The sequence below is a fragment of the Antrostomus carolinensis genome, unplaced genomic scaffold, assembly GCF_000700745.2.
Source record: "Antrostomus carolinensis isolate BGI_N321 unplaced genomic scaffold, ASM70074v2 scaffold46655, whole genome shotgun sequence".
Lineage (NCBI taxonomy): Eukaryota > Metazoa > Chordata > Aves > Caprimulgiformes > Caprimulgidae > Antrostomus > Antrostomus carolinensis.
The window spans coordinates 13159-37899 of NW_010316611.1; the positions used below are offsets into that span (position 1 = coordinate 13159).

The 24741-nt window shown below is 44.7% G+C and overlaps 1 protein-coding gene across 1 annotated transcript in view; it reads right to left on the bottom strand.

The window, feature by feature from the left end:
* LOC104525228 (dedicator of cytokinesis protein 11) overlaps window positions 1-24686 on the bottom strand; it is a gene marked incomplete at both ends in the record, with an annotated part of 36136 nt that extends 11450 nt beyond the window's left edge. The window contains 23 exons of the mRNA XM_029085049.1: window positions 378-496; window positions 2002-2091; window positions 3312-3398; window positions 3851-3972; window positions 4632-4755; window positions 5159-5251; window positions 5408-5473; window positions 5576-5760; window positions 6532-6608; window positions 6790-6912; window positions 8419-8501; window positions 9467-9589; window positions 9970-10179; window positions 11854-11994; window positions 14011-14094; window positions 14653-14732; window positions 15183-15360; window positions 16613-16747; window positions 19876-19971; window positions 22214-22283; window positions 23453-23535; window positions 24264-24353; window positions 24570-24686. Of these exons, the coding sequence (XP_028940882.1) occupies window positions 378-496; window positions 2002-2091; window positions 3312-3398; window positions 3851-3972; window positions 4632-4755; window positions 5159-5251; window positions 5408-5473; window positions 5576-5760; window positions 6532-6608; window positions 6790-6912; window positions 8419-8501; window positions 9467-9589; window positions 9970-10179; window positions 11854-11994; window positions 14011-14094; window positions 14653-14732; window positions 15183-15360; window positions 16613-16747; window positions 19876-19971; window positions 22214-22283; window positions 23453-23535; window positions 24264-24353; window positions 24570-24686 (2576 nt within the window). The remainder of the gene's footprint in view (window positions 1-377; window positions 497-2001; window positions 2092-3311; window positions 3399-3850; window positions 3973-4631; window positions 4756-5158; window positions 5252-5407; window positions 5474-5575; window positions 5761-6531; window positions 6609-6789; window positions 6913-8418; window positions 8502-9466; window positions 9590-9969; window positions 10180-11853; window positions 11995-14010; window positions 14095-14652; window positions 14733-15182; window positions 15361-16612; window positions 16748-19875; window positions 19972-22213; window positions 22284-23452; window positions 23536-24263; window positions 24354-24569) is intronic.
* Between the last annotated feature and the right edge of the window lie 55 nt (window positions 24687-24741).

Consider the following 24741-nt stretch of genomic DNA (forward strand, 5'->3'; position numbering starts at 1 on the left):
TGTAGGGAACCCACATCTGCTGCCTGCAGCTGGGATGTGCCGTGGGGCTCTGGAGCCTTTCGACACCCCAATGACTCAGATCCCTGAGCCATCCCTGTCAGCAAACCCTTTTTCTTTTGAAAAACAAACAAGGACTATCTTTGAAATACCCAATTTTTCCCCATGCAGCTCCCAGCACAAGGGTCCCAAGCTGCCCCAGGCCACCCAGACATGTCAGGAGACCGGGCTGGTGTTTCACAGCCTGGGAGCAAGCAGCAGAGGACAGTCAATGCTGTCACTTAGCACCTTGTAACTGGGAAACCACACCCTGCTTTGCACTGTAGTTTGTGGCTTTGCATTTGTAACTGAAGAAAACTGAATGGTTACCAGACACTCACATGGTGCAGTTGACAGCTACTTCATCTTCCTGGGTCACATTTGTAAGAACTCTAAATAGTTGCATAAGAATTACAGGTAGAAACTGAATCATTACTTGGATCTCCATGGCGTGCAAACACTAAAACAAATGTTCAAAACACAGACATTTTTAGTTCAACATTTTGCAGATGTTAAATATTTATAGACCACAGACATTTCTGTGGCAATAGGACAGGCATTAGCGAATGCTTAAGGGTGGGGGCTTCAGCCTGACAGAGGACAGGAGAACTTGGACCCTTAGCAATGCTCACTGCCTGCCTTCCAGCTGACAGATCCCAGCTGCATGCCTTCGGGGAGCAACATAAATCACTTATGATGGGTATTAATCCTGCTCTCAGATGTGCCCAGGCAGCTATGACTTAATTAGAGGTCACATGCTATGATTTGACCTCAATAACCCGGAATTTAAGGCTGAAGTTTCACTCCCAATTGTTCTTGTCACTTGAGACAGGTTTTTGAAGCGACTAAGTCCCATTTTCACAAAACGCCTTTGAAGCATGAGACCTGATGCCCAAAAACTTGCAGCAAGATTTTTCTCCAAAGGGATAGCTTGCTATAGGAAATGGGATTTAAGTGACTTGGTAAAGGTCAAGATCATCTGGTGCATACACCCTCCACCCATCTCCTAGACCTCTTTTACCTGAATCTCACAATATGAGTCTGGGAAAGACAGTGCGTTTCATTTTCAGTTTTCAAACCCACAAATATAATGGAAGGTTATTAAATCCATATCTAGGTATTTAAATTACTGAAATTATTGAGGTATTGGTGGTAAGAAGCCCTCACTTGTGGTTAGCATGTAAATGTCTCCCTGTCTGCAGGCTGCAGCAAGGTCACTGTGGCTGGGCAGGGCTGGGATTTATCCAGCCCCTTGACAAAATGCTCACAACAAAACAACTGTTCTTTTAGTGCTTGGCTTCAAAACTTGCCATTATTTCTATTTATTTCTTAAAATATTTACTCATTATCTGAAACACACCCAGTAACTTTGTGATGCTAAAGCCCCACTGCTGGAAGTGGAGCTGTTGCTACAGCAGCATTCTCAAAAACAGGCAGTTAAGGAAGGAAACAAGGACAGTAAGGAGCCAATAAATATATTCCCTGCAGAAGCCTTTGCTGGACCTGCTCCAAGGCCCTTACTCATGCTGCAGCAATTGCCAGAAAGTTGGGTCTGGGTCACAGGTCATCTGTGGTCAAATTTAACTGACTCATAATCTCACAGATCTTTTTCAGTCTGAAAAAATATAAAAATCCTGTCTGTAATGGATAATGCTGAAAACAAGGAACTATGCTACAGTTTAAAGGTCTGAATCAGATCTTGGGCAGCAGGGAAGGAGCGTGTGAGCCCACCAGGAGAAGGGTTTGCCATGAGCAATGCTGACTACTTGTTTTATCTGCTGTGAAAGGCAGTGGGAAACAGCACACAGACAGCAGACAGTTGTGTCAGTAGGCAAAGGTAAGAACATTGCACAATGCACTGGTCCCAGTGTTGCAGGGAGTGCATGTTCCTACAGGGCAGGGCTCTGGGCATTTACTGATGGTCTCTAAAAACACAAACGAAGCCCACCAACAGGCACTGTTCACCTTTAGGTATTTAATAAGCTCTCCTGGCACTTCCTTAGCTCCTGCCTGAACCAGCTGGCAGTACTGGAAGAATTTGTGCAAGTGCATGTCCTGGAAGAGAAGAAAAACAAGTTAAATGCAGCAGCCTCAGTATTTGTCAATCTGTACTCTACAGCTTACACTCAAAAATCTGCTGATGCACCTGCTGCAGTGGGCCCTGTTCCTAGCAAGCCCCAGGTCACTACCTGTGGCACTCTTGGTCCCCAGCTGCCATCTCCCAGGACTACAGTACTTCTCCCTCCCTGCCTTTGCCAACATACCCAGCCACCGCTCATCCTCTGGCTCTCAACTAATCTTGAAATTAAGCAAAAAAACTGCCAGCAGTGTTAAAATTCTGTGGTTGCACCACCCTGAGCTGCAGTCCGCATCCAACCCTGGCCTTGAGAAGCAGGAGCCCTCCTCTCCCAGCCATGACTCTTCGAGATTTTCTCACCATCTGCCTCACCGACCTCCTACTGTCCATCTGAGGTAGATTCTCCTTCCCACTCCTCTCCCTCCTCCTCCAAGGTTCCATTTAATTACTGGGTTATTTAACCCTGAAAAGCATCTGGGAATGTAATTTGATGGGGAGTGGAACTACAGTGCTGCTCCCAGTACAGAATCAGTAAGACCCTAAAACAGGTTTAGACAATGCTGAAAGCCAGTTGCTGTGAATGTAAATGCAGCTGATTACAGCCAGAATGGGACAACAAGCCCTGCTGAGGGCACTTCCCCATGAGCAGCGCTGACAGGAGGTGCCACAGAGCAGATCCCTGCTGGGGATCTTTGCTGCGCATCACATGAAGCCTGGGGAAGTCCATCAGTACCATAAGATAGTGGAACACACTTGGTAAAACAGCCTGAACTGGTTTCAAAGGGAAATCAGGACTCTTGTTTTCTTGTGTCTGCTGTTATCAGAAAACTTTGTTTTTTTAAATTTAATAAACAAGTCTAGTACTTGGAGAAACCTCACATTTCCACCAGTCGTCTCTTTTGCAACATCGAAGCAGCTCGTTTGCTCAAATGTTTCCTTGGTCCTGCCAGTTACAGTGCAATTGGCCAAGAAAACATCAGCCTCTCCCTAGGTTCATTCACTCACACAACTGTTTCATCACATTTGGACAAAGGAGCAGAGCCCTGCATGTTATCCCAGACCCGCTGCTACAGAAGTATCTCAATGCTGCTCTGCAAACACAGGAACCTCTTTCCACAGCACCTGCAGTGCAGCAGTCGTGGAGATACAGCGATTGCTTCCTTTGCATGAGTGTTGAAAGTCTTTAAGAGCAACTTACCTGGGTGTAAATGGTGGAGTCCAAATGGATTCTGATTTTAAACAGTGGCTTTGCTCCATCCACCCACTTTGCATCCACGCTGGGCTGCTGTGAATAGAAAAAACATTCAAGTAGTTGGTTTCAGACTGTGGTGAGAAGGTTGCTCTGTGCAGACAGAGACCTGGTCAGAAAGTGATATGGACTGGGGTGGAAGAAGGGGTTCCCCCCCCAGCACAAACACCAGTGACCTGGCTGCAGCCACAGCAGGGCAGAGGGGTCCCCATGAGAACGTGCATGCAGAGCACGTGCCTGCTCTCCTGCTCTGCACCATGTGGAACAGCCCAGACCAGCCTGCCACAAAAATATTCCCTGAAACCTACATAACCACAGAAAGTGGAATTAAAAGTCTCCCATCTCCCTTAAGCCTTGGAGGCTGCCCTGCAGTAGGGAACTTTCCATCTGAGCAGAGCACCAACAGAAGCCCTGAACTCAGAGCAGTAACAAAAGCTCAGCTTTCCTCTTCCCTTTACGTTTAAGTCCATTTTAACTGTCCTTCTTACCTTTCGTGACTCTGTGTCCCCGAGACCTAGGTAGCCAGGTGGAAGGTTGGATGAAACCGGCAAATGTCGCTCCAGGGTGACAATCCGTCCATCCTTCAGCAACGGGACCCAGGCATATCCCACTGCGGAGGCAACCAGTGACCAGATTTAGCAGACACACAGTGATACACATGTAGCTCCAGCTCCAGAAAGAGCTGTGTCTCACCCCGAGATCAAACTCGCAGCTGTGCAAGTGGCTTCAACAAAGCTGGGATCAACCATGGCAGCCTCATTAAAGCACGTTTTACATGGTGACTTGGTGAACAAAATTCAGACACTGCACAACCAAGATCAGGAGTGTGTTTGAGGGGCAGAAACTGTGCAGTGAGCCATGGTTGAGCACCATGACGAGGGTCCTCCAGTCACCTGAGGCCTGGCTGAATGGAGAGGCATCCCAACCAGCGGGACCTGGGTGCACTCAGTCTCTTACATACACCCAGCATTGGCAGGGTCAGCCTCTGAGGTCCTGATTTTGTTGGTGGCTTGACTGACAATAGCTCATTCATGCAAGTCAAGAACACGCAGAAGTAGCTGCCTAGATTACAGCAAAAATTTGAGCTTTAGCGTACACTAAAAACATTGTGTTTGATTCCAGTTTAGATCTATGATTTGTATTAGGTTGCTTTCAAAAAAGAAAATTCAGATAGGCTAGTATTTTAATAAAATATTTTTTCATGTCCCTACATTCATTTCCTAGTGGACTCTTACACTCCAACAGTAGTAATTTAAGCAGTGAACATACCTTGAGTTTCAACGGTGTCCTGTTTTTTCGATGTTGCCTTTGTATTAATTTCACAGCTGACATGATAGAAGGTGAAAAGCAAATGATGCTTTTGATGGAGGTGAATTGGAAGCTCAATTTTAATCTAAAATGATATCATGATAGATAAGACTGTATTTTTAATTGTGGAGTAATATTTTAAGTTCTATTTCATTTCACAAATGCTATGTTGTATGCAGTTACACAAGACACATTCTTACCCATCTTAAACACCTCCTGGCTAACATTTTCATCACATTTGCACATTACTTATTAATGGGGGTGTGTGATTGGAGTGCACAAAGCGTGACAGTAAAGACAGCAGAAAACAAACTGGCATTAAAAATTGACAAAGTCTCTGGCTTTGCTGAGCTCTTCTACTGAGGCAAAGGGCTGGTGATTATTTATACCCATATTTCACCCAGCCCTGCAAAAAGAGGTATCCTGAAAGGCCCCTTGGCTTTGTAGCATCCAGGGAAATCTGTTATTTCCCACCATTTCATTTTTACCTCATCATAGAACTCTGGACTCTGGTTGTGATGCAGCACGACAGCATACGCGTTTGTGGTCAGGAGATGGCCTCCAGGTTTGCCATATATACACTGGAAACACAAATGAAGAGCTGAATTGAGGGTTGCTACCATCCTTAATTAGCTGTCTAAATTAAAACAGCAAGCATGGAAACTTGGTGCTTTCCTATTGTCCTGCTCAGCCTGCCTGGCACGCAGTACACAGCAGCCCCATTAACAGGTACCCACCTTTAACGGCCTGGCATCAGCTTCATCTGAATCCCTGAACTCAATACAGACAGCAATATTCCTTGCCTGAAATGGGTGAGAACAAGAGGATGAGCCATTGCTAGAGGTCAGCAGCATCACCCCAGACCACGTTGATTCTGACTGCAGCCTGCTCTTCGGGTCACTCACCTTTGCAAACACTTTTTGGTTCTCGTACTTCAAATGCAAGGGGTAGACGTAGAGGTGGTTTTTGTAGACTGTGAAGGGATAACAGTATTTTGCAACTTCTGGGACAAGCTCCTCCACTTCAACTGCAATGTCCTCACAGCTCTTCTCAAAAGGCTTTATAGGAATATAAGAAGCTGTGACACAATCTAGAAGAGAAAGAAAGCTTAGATAAGCACACACCCCACAAACATGGGAAGTACAGCTTGTGTGAAAGGAAATTTGTGATTCTGAACCTCTCCTATTGCTCTTGAGCATCCAGTTCTCTTCACATCAGAGGGTCATGTGTGTTGACCAGGCAGCAGGACTTGGCCTGTCCCTGTTGAAATGATTAAGGGAAAATTCTCTCCTTGATCATGCAACATGTGTCATTCCCTACTGCATTAGCAAAACTAAGAAAAGACAGATGCATGGGCACCACGGGGCTTTGCTCTCCTTGACAGTGGGGACTATAGAAGCGGCACTTAAGCTTTGAGCAAAGTCAAAGGGTCTTGTGAATGACACCCATGGAGTGATACTGAAGACATCACAAGTCCCTTCTTTGCCTCAGTTTCTTCACATGCAAAGTGAAGAATCACACTGACCATGTTTGTGAAGCCCTCTGGTGTTATGAATTAAAAATGTTACACGAGATTGCTGTAATAATAATGGCAAAGACAGGCAGGTGGATTCCTTTAGATCTAGAATATGACAGCCAAACTGCAAAGCAGACGCAACCCTCAGGTAAACCTCTGCATTTGGACCACACCCCTCCACAGAATCCATCAGAAAGCCTTACAAGTCAGTGGTCGGGCTGATTTTCTCATTTCTTATTGCAGCTCTGAGATAGTCTTATTAACGAAACAGCAAAACTCCACATAGAAGGATTAACCCCCAAGGCTAAAGCCATCAGCAGTTATTTTAAGATCTAAGATTCTTACTTGTGAAGTCTAGCGGGATGTCTTTGATGACAATATTCAACTGGGCTGGAATGACCTGGAGTTTTGTCTTCTCTGGTCTGCATTAGGGAGAAAGGAACAAGAGTGTGAACCTTGAAAGCTTAGCTGCTGCACACATCAGCAGGGCTTTTTGTTACCCTCTGAGTATTTTAGAAATTGTTCTCTCACGCTTATGCTTAACTGTTTAAAAATGTATATTAAAATGGCTGCTCAGCCTCTGGATCAGTCTCTTACACTTACTTCTTATACTCTGCTAAAAGCTTCAGCATATCTTCGTTAGAGAGTTTGCCGCTGTCTTGCTTGTACAGAGGTGAGAATTTTCCTTCAGCATCAAGAGTGCCCTGGGAGTCTTTGAACACTGGTCTGCAGAAAGGAAGAGAGACATTTCTTAAACGCTGGTAAATAAGCAGACACCTCAGGCTGAAGGGTGGTTTATAAGGCAAGAGGTTCACTGTTCTGTGACTGATCTGAGCGCCACCACACCTCCTGATCACCCTCCCATCACTGCATGGTGCTTAGATCCCACACAGTCTGCAATCCACCGTGCCACAGAAAACTGGATGGGACACCAGCCATTTCCCTTCTCTCCAGTCTGGAGAGAAGTACATACCCAGTCCAGCTCAAAGCCTGGTCTACAATCACAAATGCCCTTCAATGCCCTCCCACTAAAACCAACTGGTAAAGTATTATCCTGGTTGTACATGGAGTTGGAGCACAGAAATCCTCCTAGGAAAGGAGTGCACTATGAAGATCAGTTTCAGGACATACATCAGCTTCCTCCTGAACCCAGAGCAGGAGATTGGACTCTGCCCTGGATGAATACCAGCATATTTGCCCTTGAATATCAAGGCTACAAGTATCTGTGTACAGCAGGAACATCAAGGCATTCATATTCCCTTTCTGTCCAAACAGCTTCCACCGAAACCCACAGGGAAACTGTTCCAGGGATGCAGAGCAACACAGCTCCCCACACCAGCCTGTTGACCACTCAACTCCTTGGTCTCCAAATGCAGCTCTTTACCCAGCAGGAACAAATCTGAAGCCTGTCAAAGTCAATGCCCACAGAGAGCCCACCTTTAGGCTGAGGCACCACTCGAAAGAGGGCTGAGGCACTGTGTGGGCCGTGTGCTGGCTCCCAGGATTGAGCTGCCTCCCAGAAACATCATCTTGAAAGTGTCACAGGAAAATTCAGCTCAAGAATATACATTGCAAGCTGTGTACCACCAAATCCCAGCCCACGGTGACAGTCACCTGGTGTTCCTGTGTCATTGCTATCTCTTCTCAGCACCAAGTAGCAATTTAGCAATAGGAGGCAGTGGCAGAGGGATGATCTCACCTTCAGGCCTTCCTCTGATGTGAGATTTAAGGGAATTAGCGCTTATGTACTTTATCACTCCCAGTAAAAGAAGAGGGAATGGGATCACTATCTCCAGTCATTCCCAAGAATGTTAATTAAAGCAGAGTCTAAGATGGGACTTAGATGGCTGATTGCCACTGACAGGCTAGGAGGTCCTTCACACTCACCCTGTCCCTGGCAATGGCTGGTGCCAGGAGAGAATTTCTGCACCAATTCCTGTGGTAGCATGGGATGGTGTAATTCATCCCCAGGAATGTTCTGCCCTGCTAGCAGTAGCTACAGGTCAGCAGATAGGTTATCATTTTCCCAGCACTGTTTACTTTTTATTATTTTGCTTCTAATTCTAGATAGAGGATTTCAGGCCAATCCCCATTCTGCCTTGGCAATCGGAGCCAGATTCTGCCCTCGGCTGCAACTTCACTGACTTCAGTCCCTTGGCCCTTGGCCCGCTTGGCCGGATCACCTCCCGGATAACTCACAGCATGGCCAAAGCGCAGTCTGAGGTGACTAACCTGGCAGCCCAGCCGAAGGGCATCCTGTACTGTCCCAGACGGCTGCACACCTGCCTGGCCACCTTATGGACCTTCTGGGCAGTCTGCAAAAGACAAGAGAGGTTAGTGTGTGCCACGGCTTCCACGCTGCCCTGGGAAAGGAATAAAGAGCACTGCACTCTCCAGGGAGAAGAAACTCTCTGTACTCCACCACACACAGCTCCCCAGACACACAGCACAACAGTCAATAGACATCCCTGTCACTTCACACCATGCACATTTATTAGTTTTGCAAAGCAATAGCAAACGTGTTGCGGGCACAGTCATATTAAAATTCCTCTTGATCCTGCATTAAACTGTCAGGGTATTAGTATTTTTTTTTCTAAAGGGTTATTACTTTATTTTCCAAAAGTGACTGTAATTGGCTCATCCTATATAGGCTTATGAAGTGTGCTGAGGGAAAAGCCATTGCATACCAGGTGTTCCATACATTGATTTTCCAGGGACTAATTTTGACTGGCTGCAGCAGGTACACAGAGACTGACGCCAGCGGCACCAGAGCCCTTCCCTGACCACCCTTTGCATAAGTTCCCCCATATGATCATGGCACCCTGCATGAGCAGGGCAGAGGCTGGGCAAGTAGAATAAAGGGTGAAGCCCATGTTCTGCTGCTACTAAAACACTGCTGTTCCCAGCTGGAGTGAGCCAGGACCAGTCCAAGATGCTGTGTGCAGGACCATCTAGCAGTGCAGCCCCTTTCTCTGGGGACGAAGTGTCCCACATTTTTGCTGCCAGCCCAGGCTTTGCCTTGTTGCAGTGTAATGGGGAAAGGCCCCCTGCCCCAACTGCTTGGTTCTTTCTAAAAATCCTCTGCCTCTTTCCAGGCAAATGAACCATATCTCCCAGGATAGCCTGGCTGAAGCCAGCCTTGGAACAGTGCAAGCAGCAGAACAGATGAAGACCAGTATTTGCCTGAAAGAAGCTAAAGAGCAGCAGAAACAACCCATGTTTCAGACCACAGCAGCAGACAGTGTCACTAAGCAGATACTCCTATGGTCCCATCCAATACCTTCCCCGGGTCGGAGTTTTTAATGTACGGCTCTGCACAGTGCGTAATGCTGCCTTGCAGCACCTTCTCCACACGGGCCACCAGGAAGATCTCCACGTGTGGGTCGGTCACGGAGAAAACCCCCTGCAACAGATAAACAGCAGGTTGTCAGAGAGCAGGAAACCCTACCTGAACTGCTGGGCTTAGCCCCAATTATCTCGCTGTCCCCTCTCAACCCACACAGACTCTGCTCTGGTCACTTCTGTGTATGGGCGGTGGGAGCTCACAAGGCTTGAGCACGGTCAGGTCTTGAAAAACTCTGCCTGGTGCTTTGCCTATTGCTGCCAGCAAGCCCAAAGTGGTAATCAGCTTGAGACACTGACCAAAACATGACAAAACCCCACAGCTCAAGAGAAAAAGCTGACTTCTGCTTCTCCACACAGTCAATAACAACACACCACAATGCTACTGAACAGCCACAGCCTCAACAGAGATACAGAATGAGGAGAAAGTCAGTTCTTCACCCGTTTTATGTAGCGCAGGCAAGACTCAGGGACCCCGTGCACAAGGCTCTCGCCTGGTGAACGTCCCTTGGTGTCTTCCACTCCGGATGCGGAGTTACCCAGCAGCATGTCACGGACAGACGGAGGGTTCAAGTCCACGTGGAAGTCAGCTGAAATCTTGCAATTGTTTTTCAGGTCAAATAATGCCAAGCTTAGGAAAAACGGCTCAACCTGGAAATTTGATTGGATATATATGTCAAAAAAAATTGCATGCTACAGGCTCAAGAGTATCAACATGGGTTGCCCTCCTAGCTAGGTTTGCCTTCTGTATCTGTTGGTTCCTTTAGTTTTGTACACCAGCGTTTTACAGAATTCTTACAGACAATCCATGTTATTATGTATTTATAAATACATAAAACCATTATTTTTTTCCTGTGTCTTCTTGAATTTTGATCTAGTCAATTTGAACAAAGTTACTTTAAAGACATCAATGAAATATAAAGAATGAAATCCATAGGGTTTTTCATATAAGTGATAAACTATGGAGTCGGGAAGATGACCCTAATCCATCAGAGCTGTTTATCCTCTGGAATGAGAAGGAAATCAGTTTAAGTGTGTTTATGATCACATGCTAAAGACCACTTTACTTACTGACCAAAGTCAATCAGCTCTTGATAGACCAACTGCAAGACACTCAAAATGTTCCTCAACTGCTCTACGCCAGGCAGCACAGGAACACAGTTAGCTGTCCCAGCCAGGAGAGCTCGAATACAAGGCTAACACTGCTGAGGAACCGCACGTACAAAATCTGCCAACTCATTTGTAGCTGTTGACCTTGACAGCGCAAGGCAAGTGGCAACAATTCCATTGATTTTTAATTCAAAGATCCTAGCAGACATGTATCCCTGTGAAGATAAAAGTGAAGTCCTGAAGATAAGACTGTAGTGTGTCTGAGACATTACAGCATAACTTGGAGGCACTGCATCAGTACTAATAATGTGCTGATTAGGTCTGACTCTAGGCCTGATTAAGGATGAATAACAAGAATTTCTGCTATCAGCAATGCATTCATCTGCTGGGAGTTACCGAGGAGGACAAGCCTGGTGTACTAGCTGCGAGCTGCCAACATGAAACCATCACAAAAAAGCCTCTGCAATTCTAAAGGCATCAGACAAAGTGCCATCAGCAGAGATGGGGCAGCGCCAGTGCTGCTGCCTTCCCTGCGGTGCTACCTGCTGCTCTGGCACCTTTGTGCTAAAGCAGGATGTGATAACAGGGATTATGTTTTGGGAGGAAAGACTGGAGGAGCCTGGTCTGTTCAGCCTGGCAGAACAAAGGCTGAGGAGAGATGTAATAGCTGTCTACAGACATCAGAGACTCAGAAAACACCAGGAAGAGCTTTTTAGGCTAAGGCACAACTTTGGCACAATAACAATTGAATATAATAAAGTGGCTGTGAAGATGGTTAGGCTGGGAGTCAGAAGAAGGTTTCAGAACAGGGAAATCCCTTGCCAATAGGGGAAATGAGATAAAACACAGCCATGAGTGGTTTGAGATGGAGCTCAACCATTTACCAACAGGACTTTGACAGGGACCCAGAACATGGCAGATGCATGCTCCCCATTCCCTATGCCTCTGAACTGCTGGTTTCCCAGCAGTCCCAGTTCCTGTCATGCTGAGACATGTCAGGACAGACTCCCTCCCCAAACATATTTTTGGAACACTAAAGTGCCAAGGCAGATAAATCCTGCAATGACCCTGGGCCAGCGGCCACTGCCTGTGCAGGTGCCATTGGAACTCATGGCAAAATGGGATGTTTTTATCCAACCAGGTTAATCTGTTGAGGCTTTTTCTTGCCAGTGAGGAGAAAGAAGCCAAAGCAGGACATGCCAGAGCTCCCCTTACGTTGGTGGGTCCTCCTTCCGACCTGTCGCTGAGCTGAGCGAGGAGGTTGAGGGAGAAGTCCTGGCAGCACACCACAAAGCGCCTGCTGCACTTTTCCTCAAATGGCTTCACATCTGGCTCGATCCCTGAGAAGTCCAGCCTCTAGACAGCAAACAAACAAATCTGGTCTCATTAAAAAAGAAGATAACCCCCTGAATAACATTAAGGGATCACATTATAGCCAATGCTATCTTAACCAATTTTTTTAAAGAGCTGCGAAAGGTTCAAGACGTTCACAAATGAGTGCCACTTGGTGATGTTGCACAGATGTGTTCAAGACATGAAATCATGGGGATGTATCAATTTTTAGCACTCTGGTTTGTAGAGCAGACAAAACTAAACCTCAGTATGATTTCAGTTCCTCCCTGCTTTGCTGTAATCCTGGGGATCTTCCCAAATGCCATTTAGAGCTTGGGGAGGAAACTGGAACATACACTCAGAAAAGTATCTTCCACTTTGAAGATCTGACTAGTTTAAGAGATGGTCCCTGTGGCTGAAATAGAGAGAAGGCACACACCATTGGGATCATGAACAACATCTTGAAGTGGAAGGCATTTCTAGATGCACAGCAATAGCCAGCGTGGTTAGAAACAACAAAGACTGTCTGCAGAGCCAGCTGGGAAATCCGAACAGTCTTGATTATAATCACCTCCTTCCTAACGCAGAACACCCATGCCTGGTCTGTGCCTCAACATCCGCCCTTCCTAAAGAGCGGATACATGAGACCAAATACCATCAGCCAGATAAGGACCTTCAGCCTTCACCCTACCCATCGTACTGGGCACTGGGGACACAGAGCTCCCAAACACCCCTAAATACCAGCACGTCTCTCAGTGACAACCTGGCACAGTCCTATTTGTTTATTCCGCTGTAGAAACCTGCATGCCAAACTTAGGGGGCTGGTATCTCCTGATCAAGTAATTTCAGCAAAATAGGCTGCAATTGTTAATCCAATTCTGGGAAACTCTTCTTATTGTTTGCCCGATTTCCTTTCAATGAGGAAAGTATGTTACAGGCACACGTTCCTGCTCCCAGTTTCCTTCGCACAGGCACATAAGTGTGCACGTACACACCAGCACTGACCAGGGCAGTGACTTTGAAAGCCCAGTGTTATAGCAGATCCGATTGACCCTCACCAGAATGAAGAGCTCTGAATTCAGGCAATGAATTCAGCCTAACCATTTGGTTAAGTAAAAAAAGGTATCTTAGATGCTCCACATTGAATAATACTTCCATTTTTATTACCTGACTAGAATACAGGAAAATTCTCAAAGCTTCTCATATTAAAAAAAAAAAAAAAAAAAAGTCTCCTGGATGCTTATCTTCTTCCTGTTAAAGACCTTAAAGAAGTGCCATGAGAAAAACTAATTTTGTACAACTAAACCTTTTGAAGACTAATTACATTTCCTTGTTAAACTGGAATGTTATTTTCACAGGTGTGAACAAGCCAAAGCATGCCAGAAGTAGAACCAGAAACTACAAAATAACTTGGAACAGTTCTCTGAAACTGTGTTAACAAATGTAGCTCGTTCCATTGAAATCCCACAAGTGGACCTTGGCAAACAGCTGAGCAAAGATGTAAAAAGCTGAGAAGAAAACAAGCCAATAGTCAATGAACCCCTACTCCAGTGCATAAGAACAGCATGGGGTGCTTTTTCTGTTTGTATTTCCCCTACATCTGAAAACTCCTTGAAGACTGAGGCTCTCCCTGTAAACCCCTGTCATGGTCTTTAACATCACTGCTCCCTACTCCAGACACACTGAGCACACGCAGCATTGCAGGTGTCCTTGCAATACCACTTCTACTGCTTCTGCAACCATGAGAACCTCCCAGAGGCCCAGATGATGGGTTTGAAATCCAGCAACATCAAGATGCATCACACAGAAGCCAGATGTCTGAGAGTCCTCCCTTTATTTGCGTTATCACCTGAGCACTGACAACTTGTTCAGCTCTCAGTGGCAGGGACACGGTCTGCACTTCTGTTCTCCAGTCCACAGAAAAACACACTGCCTCTGCCGGTGAGTGGTGTGGCCATGCAAAGGAACAGGGGAGGCACAAAACCAAGGGAGCTCTTACAGAGAGCAAAACCTCACATTTGCAAACATGAGGATGTTTACCTGGACTTCTGGGTCAAAAGAAAAGAGGTTTTGTCTTCCATCATTTCTGCTCAGTTTGTTCAGCTGATCTGTTTCTCTTCCATACTAGGACAAAGGAAAGCACTGATATTACTGCCCGGCCACACAGGGGCAAACATTTGTTATTTGGAAAAAATGGAAGCAAAACAAAAGAAATATTTTTCAGGTTCCTTTTGTGATATGTGAGACGATGCAGAGCTTCTCAGCTATAGTCACCAACACGGTGGGTGACAGTAAAGCCATGTGGTTCTGCCAAATGAGAAACCAGACAGAAGTAGACAACCACACTCTGAATCACACAGGAGGTGGCTGCCACCTAACTGTCCCTCCCCTCCCAGGGCCTGTCACCCCTGCCAAGCAGGAAGGAGCAGCACCAACCACAATGGCCCTTAATTCGCTAAGTCTGGTTCTTCCTTAAGGGTCCCACACTGGGAGGTGAGGAGTGTGCAGCCTTAAACCATGGAGCTCCATCCCTGAGACAGGTGAGATAACAGAGACCCCAGTAGCACTTGGCACCTGCCCAGCTCCCCCAGAGCTGAAGACACAGAATGTGGAAAATCCCTTTGAAACACAGTGTTTAGAACTAGCTACAGGCTGGGAGAGTGATCTCTGCAAACACGATACCTTCATCAGCTCTGGATGCATGCTTCTCTCCAGGCTCTCCAGGATGTTCTCCGATTTTCCCTGCGTGCTTGATTCATCATCTACAAGGACACAAAAACCAGATGTTTAGAACAACTGCAGGAGCACCACCCTGCCAGAAAGCATCCTGCAATATTTGCTTACAATAGCAGAGAAACAGTTTATGAAGACTTTTCCATTCCTCAGGAGTAAGATTTTTCCATACATTACTAGTACCAGAGTGTACTATTACAACCTGCTAGGTCTTTCCAAAGCAGAACTTCAGCACAGAGCCAATTTTCCAGAAGTTCTGAAATTTTGCCATGGATTTCCCATCCAGAAGAAGGGTCATGTTTCCCTCTGCTTTTATTCCTCAGAATATTGTCTACATTATACTAAGTCCTTTTGCACGATATCATTTGTTAGCCACAATTCTTGCTTTCAATCCAGAAAGAAAAGTAGATACTTCTCCAGGCACACTGCTTGCATCCTGCTGGAGAAGGGTGAAGGGAGGTGTTTATTTATAAACTGACCTTGCACAGATTCCACAGTGTCTTTCTTCTCTTGCATCAAACTCTCAGTATTGCTCTGAATGATTTTTTTCAGAGTTACCAGCCACTCTTCCATCTCCTGCTCAGTTTCAGCTGCCAGATAGTGGCTGTACTTGTCTATTGTCTTGAGTTCAAATGCATAACGGCGCATTTTAGGACACTGAACAACAACAACAAAAAAAACAAACAAGAAAGAGCAAGATTTGTATCATGTTTTCTTCAATGACTCAGCACAGTACCTGCTTCGTCTCTCTCATCTCAGGATAAAAGCATCCTGAACTGAAATGTCATGACAGTGAAAAAAAAAAATCACATAAGGATGCAAGCAGCCTCCTTGACAAAGCACTTCTCCTGCATAATCACAAAGGGCTTCACGGCTGCGATCAAGCAGTACACAGCTCCAAAGCTGCCAGCTACTCTGAGAGTGGAAGCAAGCCAGACTGAACCACTGAGGAGCAGCAGCAAGCTCCTTCTTATGTCATTAGACCTTTAAGATTTACGTAGAGAAGTCAGGAATAGGATTTGTCTGACACAGTAATGTTGTACTCCAGGACATTCAGAGGCATTTATCTTTAAACAAATGGTTCAATGGAACTTTTCTGAGCTCTGCTGGCCTTTAAACAGCATTTTCCAATGAAAAGCCAAGGTGAATCTGGTGCAACTTGGGAAGTACATCCTGTACATCACCAAGGCATGTGCACTACTGCTTTTACTGAGTTCAGAAAGATAAATGGAAACACACTGCTCTGAATCATCCATGCTGAAGCAAACTGTCACTGTAATTTAAGCTGCCCTGTACCAGCTCCACCACACTCAGTGCTTGAAGCTTCTGCAGACAGCAATGCCAGAAGACACAGCAGCAATCCACTGCTGCACTTCAGTCTTAGTGTAACAAAGCCAACCCAGGTTTAAGCCCTATAGAAATACATTACAAGCCCTTTGCGGGTCTTAAGTCCCAAAGGGCTGCACATTTGCATGGACCTATCCAGACATAATTTAAGAAACAAGACACTGGCATGAGCAGCAAACAGGTGGAAGGTGTCCAAGACTAAGTCACAGCATCTACTTACTGGTTTCAACTCTCAGGGTGTCTCGGAAGGCACCTGACCTACAATAACCAGGTAAAGGAGATGGACAGAGCAGGGAGACAGCAGATGACACAACGATGGAGTACTTCAAACTTACTCTGACAGCAGTTCTTCCACTTGCTGTCTTCCTGGCCAAAAGTATGGCACCTGTATGAAACTCCTTGCCTGCCTTTTAATTAGATGGGCTGACAGATCGAATCAGGTCTGGGTTAGTTTGTAAATCCATGCCTTCACCCCTTGATTGCACAGAGCTTGAGAGAGCATTTCTGTCTCAGAGCTGGCAATGCAGAAGCTCATGTAGAGCCATGCAGAAAGCACACCTACCTGAACAACATCATTGCAAGCGTCCAAGAAAATACAGCCTTTGGATTCTTTTGAAATTTTCTCATCTTTGTAGGAATTAAGAATATAGGAGCCATCTGTGAGTTGTGACAAGTAGAAATACCTCCTCTTGAATACCTGCAAAAGACCAAAGTCTTGCTTATATAAGCGTTCACTCTGTTGTGAATTACAAACCACAGTCTCAGTTTCAGTATCTGCCCTCCTGCTATTGAGGAAACACTGTACCAAGAAACACCAGTGACCCTAGACTGTTGCAGAATCACCCCTTTGAGTATGACTTGTTTTTGTAAAGAGAAATTTAATAATCTTCTTTAATTTTAATGTCCTTGCTGTTGTTATAAGTTTGCCCATCTAAAGCAAAGCCCTAGGGCTTCCAGCTCATCTCTCAGCTGGCTCCAGTCTCATTTATCTCTACAAATTAACACTGCATGGTAAATTCAAATCAGCACATGGCTTGAAGATTCACCCCATCCTAGAGCAGGTATTTCCAGAGCCTTTTTGATAAAAACCTGTTAGAATGACAAAGCAATTCTCCAGAAGACTTTGGAATACACACGTGGAAATTCCGAGCACCCAAATGCAAGACACTAATCCATTCAACTGCTTGGTTGTTTTTTGTTTGTTTGTTTTGTTTGGGGTTTTTTGGGTTTTCTGTTTGTTTTCATACAAACCTATTTTCATGAATGGGCTTTGTGTTCAATTCTCACCTCAGAAATCAGTAAGTTTGGGAGAAGCATTCCTACATTTGAGCTATTGATTTTTAGGAAGACTGTGCATTAATTAAAAAAAAACCCCAAAAAACCCCAACAAAAAAACCACCCAAACCCAAAGCTCTCCATTATCTCAGAACACCTTCCTTCATGTTTGTCAGCCAATAAGCACTGGACTATAACTCAGGGGAACATTTTGGCAGCAATTATGGTAGCACCATATGCTGTCAGGTCTGTAAGGAGCAGGGTGCATTTCACAGTTGCTAGATATCTGTGTTGGGAGACTCAGGAAGAAAGTCAGGGCAAGTGGCACTGTATTTCCATGTTCCACCTTCATATCTGGAAGATCTATGAATAAACACAGCATTTTTCATCCCAGATGGAAGACTATTGACTACCAGTAATTTCTTGCTCCCATCATTACTGACACTAGCACATGCTCAGTACAACCACTTGCTTACTTGCACAAAACTAGAAGGGAACATTGTGCTCTGGACAGTAACCTAAGCCCCCTGAAAGGCTCTGGCATCATTTAGATGAGCTGTGGAGATGCTCCAAGGGTCGTTGAGCTTTAAGTTTTATAAGATTTAACTAAACCTTTAGTTCAACAAAGCATAAAAATACATGGAAATCTGAGCGTGGTAAGCATTAAGCCAGCTTCAACACTGATTTAGCACTTCACTGAACTAATCTCAGAAACTTTGGCAGCAGATGCTATAGAAACCCATGATGGATCTCTCTCTAGATATTATAGGGTTGATATCCTTGCTGGGTATGGGATTTCATGCTAAACCATTTGCATCTTCTGAATTCAGTTCAAAAGGAAATGCAGAAGCAAGCAGCAAACACCATTCCTATGATCTTCCCCCCTTGTAAGCACTGCTGTCAGAAATAATTGTCAGAAGCCTATGATCATTTGAAATGAATACTATAAACCTAGGAGCAGAGGGAATATCCCCTCTGATCAGGCTACAGATGTTCTTGGTGAGCACGGCAATTGCAGAGGGATGGATAGAGAACTGAGGAAGTCCACTTGGGCAGAGATGAAAGAAAGAAAGAGAGAAAATCCTGACACCATGGTTGGAATGCAGCACACCAAAACACTGCAAAACAGAGAGCAACAGAGCTGGGCCAAACCTGGGAAGTTCTGTGCAAAGGAAAGGTTACTCTGAAATAAAGGTTGGCAGCTGTAGCCTAATTACAGTTTGCTCATGGGCCGGCTCTCCACAAAATACACTCTGCACATGCTTAGGGACAGTGTGAGGTACCAACAACAGTTCAGCATGTCACAGCAATGAAAGAACCAGCATCCAAAAAATGAGTGTGTCTGCTTCTGCAATAGCACAGAAGCTTCTCAAAGCAGTGATAAGGCAGAAGCCACTCCAAGTCCTCATATTTCTAGCATGTGCCTTAGGAGGTGTTTTGTAAGACACAGAAGTGACCAGGACCAGCTCAGAAAATGGCTACTGATTTTGGATACTTTGATACCTGAGTTTCACAAGAGACTCTGTGGATCTTATTAATTGAACTGAAGCCAGTGTCATTCAGATAACATCTCTGAAAGGTGGGTCTGAGATGCTGGGCATTGAGGTCAACAGTACCACAAGAGGCTCAGTCAAGAACAGACCCAACTAACTGCTTTGAGCTACAGGAGCAGAAACTGATTCAACCTTGCTGCTCAGAAAAGCAGAGGATCAGAAAACTCTTGTTCTGTCTATCGTCTTTGAGCTCATGAGTAGTATTTTTAAAACTCAAATTAAAATTAGCCCTATGAATGGTCCTGTTCCACTCCTCATAAAAGCATAATTTGTTGAATGGAGCCTCAAAACAGCTGAGCTTTTTGAGATTTATTAATACAAAGCAGCCTCACTGCAGCCATCCTTCAGACACACAGTTGAGCATAACTCCCTCATATTCTCTCTATGCTGTAACAAGGCAGCTGCATGGTGGAACAACAGAAGGGCTCATTGCCACAGCAAAAACCTGTGGAACTATTAAAAACCTCCATTGCAAAATCTAAGCAAAGTCAGCCGGATTATGTACAGCAGAGAACAGGAGACAATGCAGCTGTTGCTTCTAGGTCAGTAATGCTCCATCTCCTCAGATATATCACCCCTGCTTTTAAAGCAAAGACTTGTCATTTCAATTCAAAGCTCTCCTCCATACATATTTCCTACAACAAGGAAACTATCAATTCAGAAAGTCTTCTTTGCAGGGCAGCTGTTTCAGTTATTTAAATTGCCTTCCTCTTCTGGGCCTCAGCTGCTCATTCAGAAAACAATCTTGGTTTACTAGAACATGCTTTGCCTTTTTGTTGAGCTTGCCTGTCATGATTTGAAGTGCATTGATCTTATATTCTGAGGAGGGATGGGTCAAAAGCTGTTACCAGACTAGGTTTTCCAGTCCACCTTGGGATACTCTACAACAGGGATAGATGCCCATTCAAACCCAAACCCACTCATTGCACTCCTGCTAGATTTAGAGATGTGGCCTGAACTTTACCTTGTGCCCAATTCACGACTGGATCAAACTCACCTTCATGGTAACAGTGATTGTGCTATTTACATTTGCTTTGTGCAGCCAGCCTTGCTTTATCACACCACCCTTCTGGGAGCACAGGGACGAGGAATCCTGAAAGAGAGCAAAAGATCAGAAAAAGAGAATAAGTCAACTGCCTCCTGTGCAAAATTCCCCTTGGACACAAGGGATATGTCCCCCCTGGAAAGCAATACTGGTTTAACTACGGCAACACAGTAACATGTACAATGTACGTGTAACACGTACAAGCTACAGGTACAATGTTATCACAATAAATTTCAGGGTTATCTCTTTCCAAGAAAGAGGCAAAACAGGCTAGTTTGGGTCACCTTTAAAAAAGAAAGATTACATCTACACTGATAGAGCTGCACAGCAATTTTGCAATGAGGAAATGCAAGCTGGTTCTTAGGCAGTATTTCAAAAACCTGAGAGAGAAGGAAATTTTCAAAATGGTCTGTTTAGAAAGTTGCAAAATGCAGAACTCCAGACTTATTTTGTCATTTCCTTTTGTATAAATCCACCCTCCATTTTAAATTTAGACAAAAACCACCAAGCTCCAATAGCGGAAATTTAACTGACTGGTTTCACATTTATCAAAATAAAAAGTTTCAAGTGATCCAATCAGGCTGTTCTTGGCATACCAGCCGGCATTTCCATCTTTGCTCCTGTCCCATCGTCCCAGAAAAGGAGAACAGCTCTCCATCCATAATCCATACCTCCACTGGGAGGGAAAGAAATGAGATCCCAGACTGGTGAAAAAAAAAACTCACCCTGGGACTTGCAGTGGCTCAGTGGCAGAGGTGGACCTGGACTGTCTGCCAATGAGCTATGAAGGGACTAGTTTACATCGCCTCCTGCATCCCAAATGGCAGATTTTCACTCTTTTCTTGTCAAACTTCCAATGACAAAGTGTATTTTCTGAAGCTTTACTTCCCTGGGTAAAACAACCCATGATTTCTCCTTTAGAATGGTTCACTTTTTTTCACCAAGTTGTTTATTTTACTTGAATTTCCATTACATAATTCTAATGTAAATGCTCTGTTATGAAATTGAAACAGAATCCTTTAGCCAAAAGAAATAAATGCCAAAATATCTGTCAAAGCACTTGGAATACTCTTCCACAACCAACCTCATTAACTGCACTTGTTTGAGTATTTGGGACACTGACCAGAAGGAAAAAGGTCTCCACCAAATTTTGATAGCATATTTTCATTCTTTTGCTTTTTTTCAGAGGCATGCTGATAACATACTGCACAGCTCTGTCTCCAGCCCAAATTAGATATTATTAAAGAGGTAATAGCTCAAGTTAATGATAACTAACTGACAACATAGCCAAAAAAAAAAAAAAAAAAAAAAAAAGAAGGTCAAACTTGAAAATACATTTCCATTTGGGAAAAAAGCCATCCCAGTCCAGAACTGGGGTGTGCTGGGACATACAGAGCTATTGTGAGAAATGTGCATGAAACAGCCCCTTCAAACCTTCAGCTCTACAAGAAACAAACTTATCTTCTTCTCTGTAAGTTCCTCAGCAGCAGCATCTTGGTGCCATGTGGATTTTAAACAGCTGGGCTAAACTCTTACCACCATAAAAAAAACCCGACCTTAATGTCACATGCATGAATTAAGCTTCACATGGTACTCGAGACAGAAAAATTCTTCCTTTCAGTAGCAACGTGGGTTGCTATGCCACATGCACAGGGAAACATGGCATCTGCATCGTCCAAAATGATGACCAGGTTTGTGATGTCCCAATTGTCAGAGCTCCCAGGAATTGGAATTGCTCCAGGGCTGCAAATCTTCCCTGCAACAAGGTGATCACACACGTGCCAACTTCCAGAGGAAGCAAATGCCTCTGAACACTGGCACAGTATATACAGGACGGGACTGACACACTGTGTATTTGTTGGGTAGAAGTGACTAATTAAGAATTTCATGTTATGTGACAGAGCATAAACCTTTTTAAGATGAGGAGCCAATATTGCAGTGTAGTTGAAAACCAAATTGCCCACTCTTAATTCTGGACATGAAGAATTTTACTTAGTAATTGATTGGTTTCCTATTTTTCTCTTCTGCTGCTGCAGCATTTCAAGTGAAAAAGCCATGAGAAATATTATGGCTAATCTTCCAGATAATTCAGGAGATCCTTGGCTCCAAGAAATTATCTTGTCATACTTTGAAATAAATCACTGACTCAGTTTTGGTCCCATCTTCACAGTATGAAGCATCTCACCAGAAAACCATTCCTGGGAACGGAATTCTGACTTTGCCTTGTGAAATCTGCTTTTTAACTGATCTAGAGCAAAATACATTTAAAAAAAAAAAAAAATCTCCTTACCTCATCCTTTTCAAAGTCTTCATCAATTTCAAACACGTGGCTTGGAATCTTATCTGGCCTAAAGGATTTGCTGAAATCACAACACATTTTCATTTTTAATGACTGGGAAACGAGGGTCTTCCAAGCCAGCAAGTGGATGCTGGATCCAGAACCAATAGCCAAACTGCAAACTACAGAGCACAGCAGAATTGTCCTCCTGCAGAAGTTAGATTTCAAGTGACCTACAGCCCCTTCCAGCTGCAGAAAGCTAATTTCTGAGTGCATTTCATGGAAATTAAGCATAAGCAGTATGTAAATAGCTTTCTTTTTGTTAGCTGTCGGATTCTGCAAAGCTTTTGCTGACTTGCATTTATGCAACACAAGAGATGCAGCAGGCCAGCTTATCTTCCATCTTGCTGAAAAAGAAGCAAGATCAGACCTCAAGATTATTAATAAATTTTAATACGATCTGATCAACAGTGTTGCCCCATTCCTGTTTCACTTCTCTGCGAGATCCTCAGAACAGACTCACTTTGGCCAATTATAAAGAAAAATCATTGAACAAGCTGCCAGCTTGTTTGTGATGTCACACCAGCAGCCTCAAGAGTGGTTCAGACACACATGGAGCATGGGGAGCAAGAGCAGAGCAGGCGCCACCACTGAGAAAATCACAATCCAGCAGAAATCCGAGATATAACTACCTGTCTGAAAAACCTGATTAGCTTTGGGGCTGGAGTCACTGTCACAGCCCAGCATTTCAGAGCACGTAACTCTCCAGCACTAACAGCGATACTACACCACAGGACTGAAGTTGTAAAACAACATCTCAGTGATGGGGACACAAAGAGGATCTGCTCAGCATGGGAGCACCATGTCTAACATGCAGAGAACACCAGCCCAGGGGGACAATAAGGTTCCCAATTTAGGATGAGCAGACACTGCCAACACTATTTGTCTCACCACATGCCCAGACTGTGGTCTGTCCCCATCCTAGATGGAGGGGGCTGTGCATGCTGGTGGATGGGATATGAAGTAACGACCAATGTTGGCAATATCGTCAGCATTTCCCTGAGCTAGCTGAGTGACAATGGCATGATAACACAAACCTCTGGCTTTCTAACCTTCAGAGTGACACACCTCTTGAGGGGAGGCTGCATGTGGGACAGGTATCAGGAAAAAGGACAGACTCTTTCTCCTGAGCCTGATCAAACCCCAGCCCTGAGATCATGCATTAGTATTCCAAGGGAGCATGACACTTACCATGGCAACATCCGAAAATCCCCTGAGTATTCCTCATACTTGTAGTTTACCACGTGCCAGTCTGAGCTGTAGGTTTTGATGCACTGAAAGGAAAACAATACAGCTCTTTGAAAGCTACACCAAGCAAAACAAAACCATGCACAAGTCTGAAAGGTTACAGACTGCTGGGTGAGGTAAGCACAAGTGGGAAGGGTCTGAACAAGCTGCTTCACTTGTTTTGTGATGCAGTGCAGAATTTCATAAGGAACCTTTTCTGTACAGAGATAAAATCACGCAGCATCTGGCCTGCCACACAGCTACTGATTTTGTATTTACATCACTACAAGGCTTTAAAAAATGAGTAGTGGTTTGGGAGAGGACTGTTTTCCAGAAAGCACCGATTTTCTGACCTTGGAAATGTAGTGTCTCTAACTCAATATTGACCATCACTTGGCATTTAGTTCCACTGCACTTGGAGGGAACAGTCCTAGAAAGTGGCACTTTACAGACCAAACCCATGGTGGCACTTAGGATGCTCCGGGGAGGCTGCATAGTCGCCCCCCGCCCCCCTGCACACCCCACACCTTACAGTTCAGGCAGGCGGTGCAAAGCCACACGCGTTGTCTGCTGCGTACAAAACCCACTGGAAAGAAGCACCACACAAGAGGGACATGTGAGAACTACCTTGTGCGGTCAGCCTGCCAGTGACCAGTGCTTCCCACACAGGAAAAACTAAGTGATCTGCAACCTCATGGTCCAGGAGCTAGGGCAGAGCATCTTGCCTAAGGGAGACAGTGCTGAAGGCAGGCGTTGTGTGGACTTTTGCCCCTACCTCTTTGACAAAGAGACTCTGAGCTTTCTTTAGAGCATCTTCTGGCACTGTAGACTGGACAGTCCTTCTCTGCCGACTGATGACTGAGATCTGCAGGGAAAAGAAGAACATGGTTTTAGTGTTAACTGGGCTTGATACTTGCTTTAAATAAACATGGTGGGCCCAAATCACCAGTGGGTCATTTCGGTTTTATGTGTCAGTAATGCAGCCAAAATCAACATGTGGTTAACAGTGGAAATTTTCCAGGGTAAGCAGGACTGGAGCCGAGAGAATCTCAAACATGAGAAACAGCCTGTGCAAACTCACAGATACATCTTCGATCGGAAATATCAGCAGGTCCCGGAGGGGATCACTGTAGATCTGAACTTTGCGTTGAAGGATCACGTTCTCATAGTCCAAGGGTTCAACCACTTTGGTTTTTTCCTGCAGGAAAAATGGAAGATGACAAAATTTACATATATATATATATATATATATA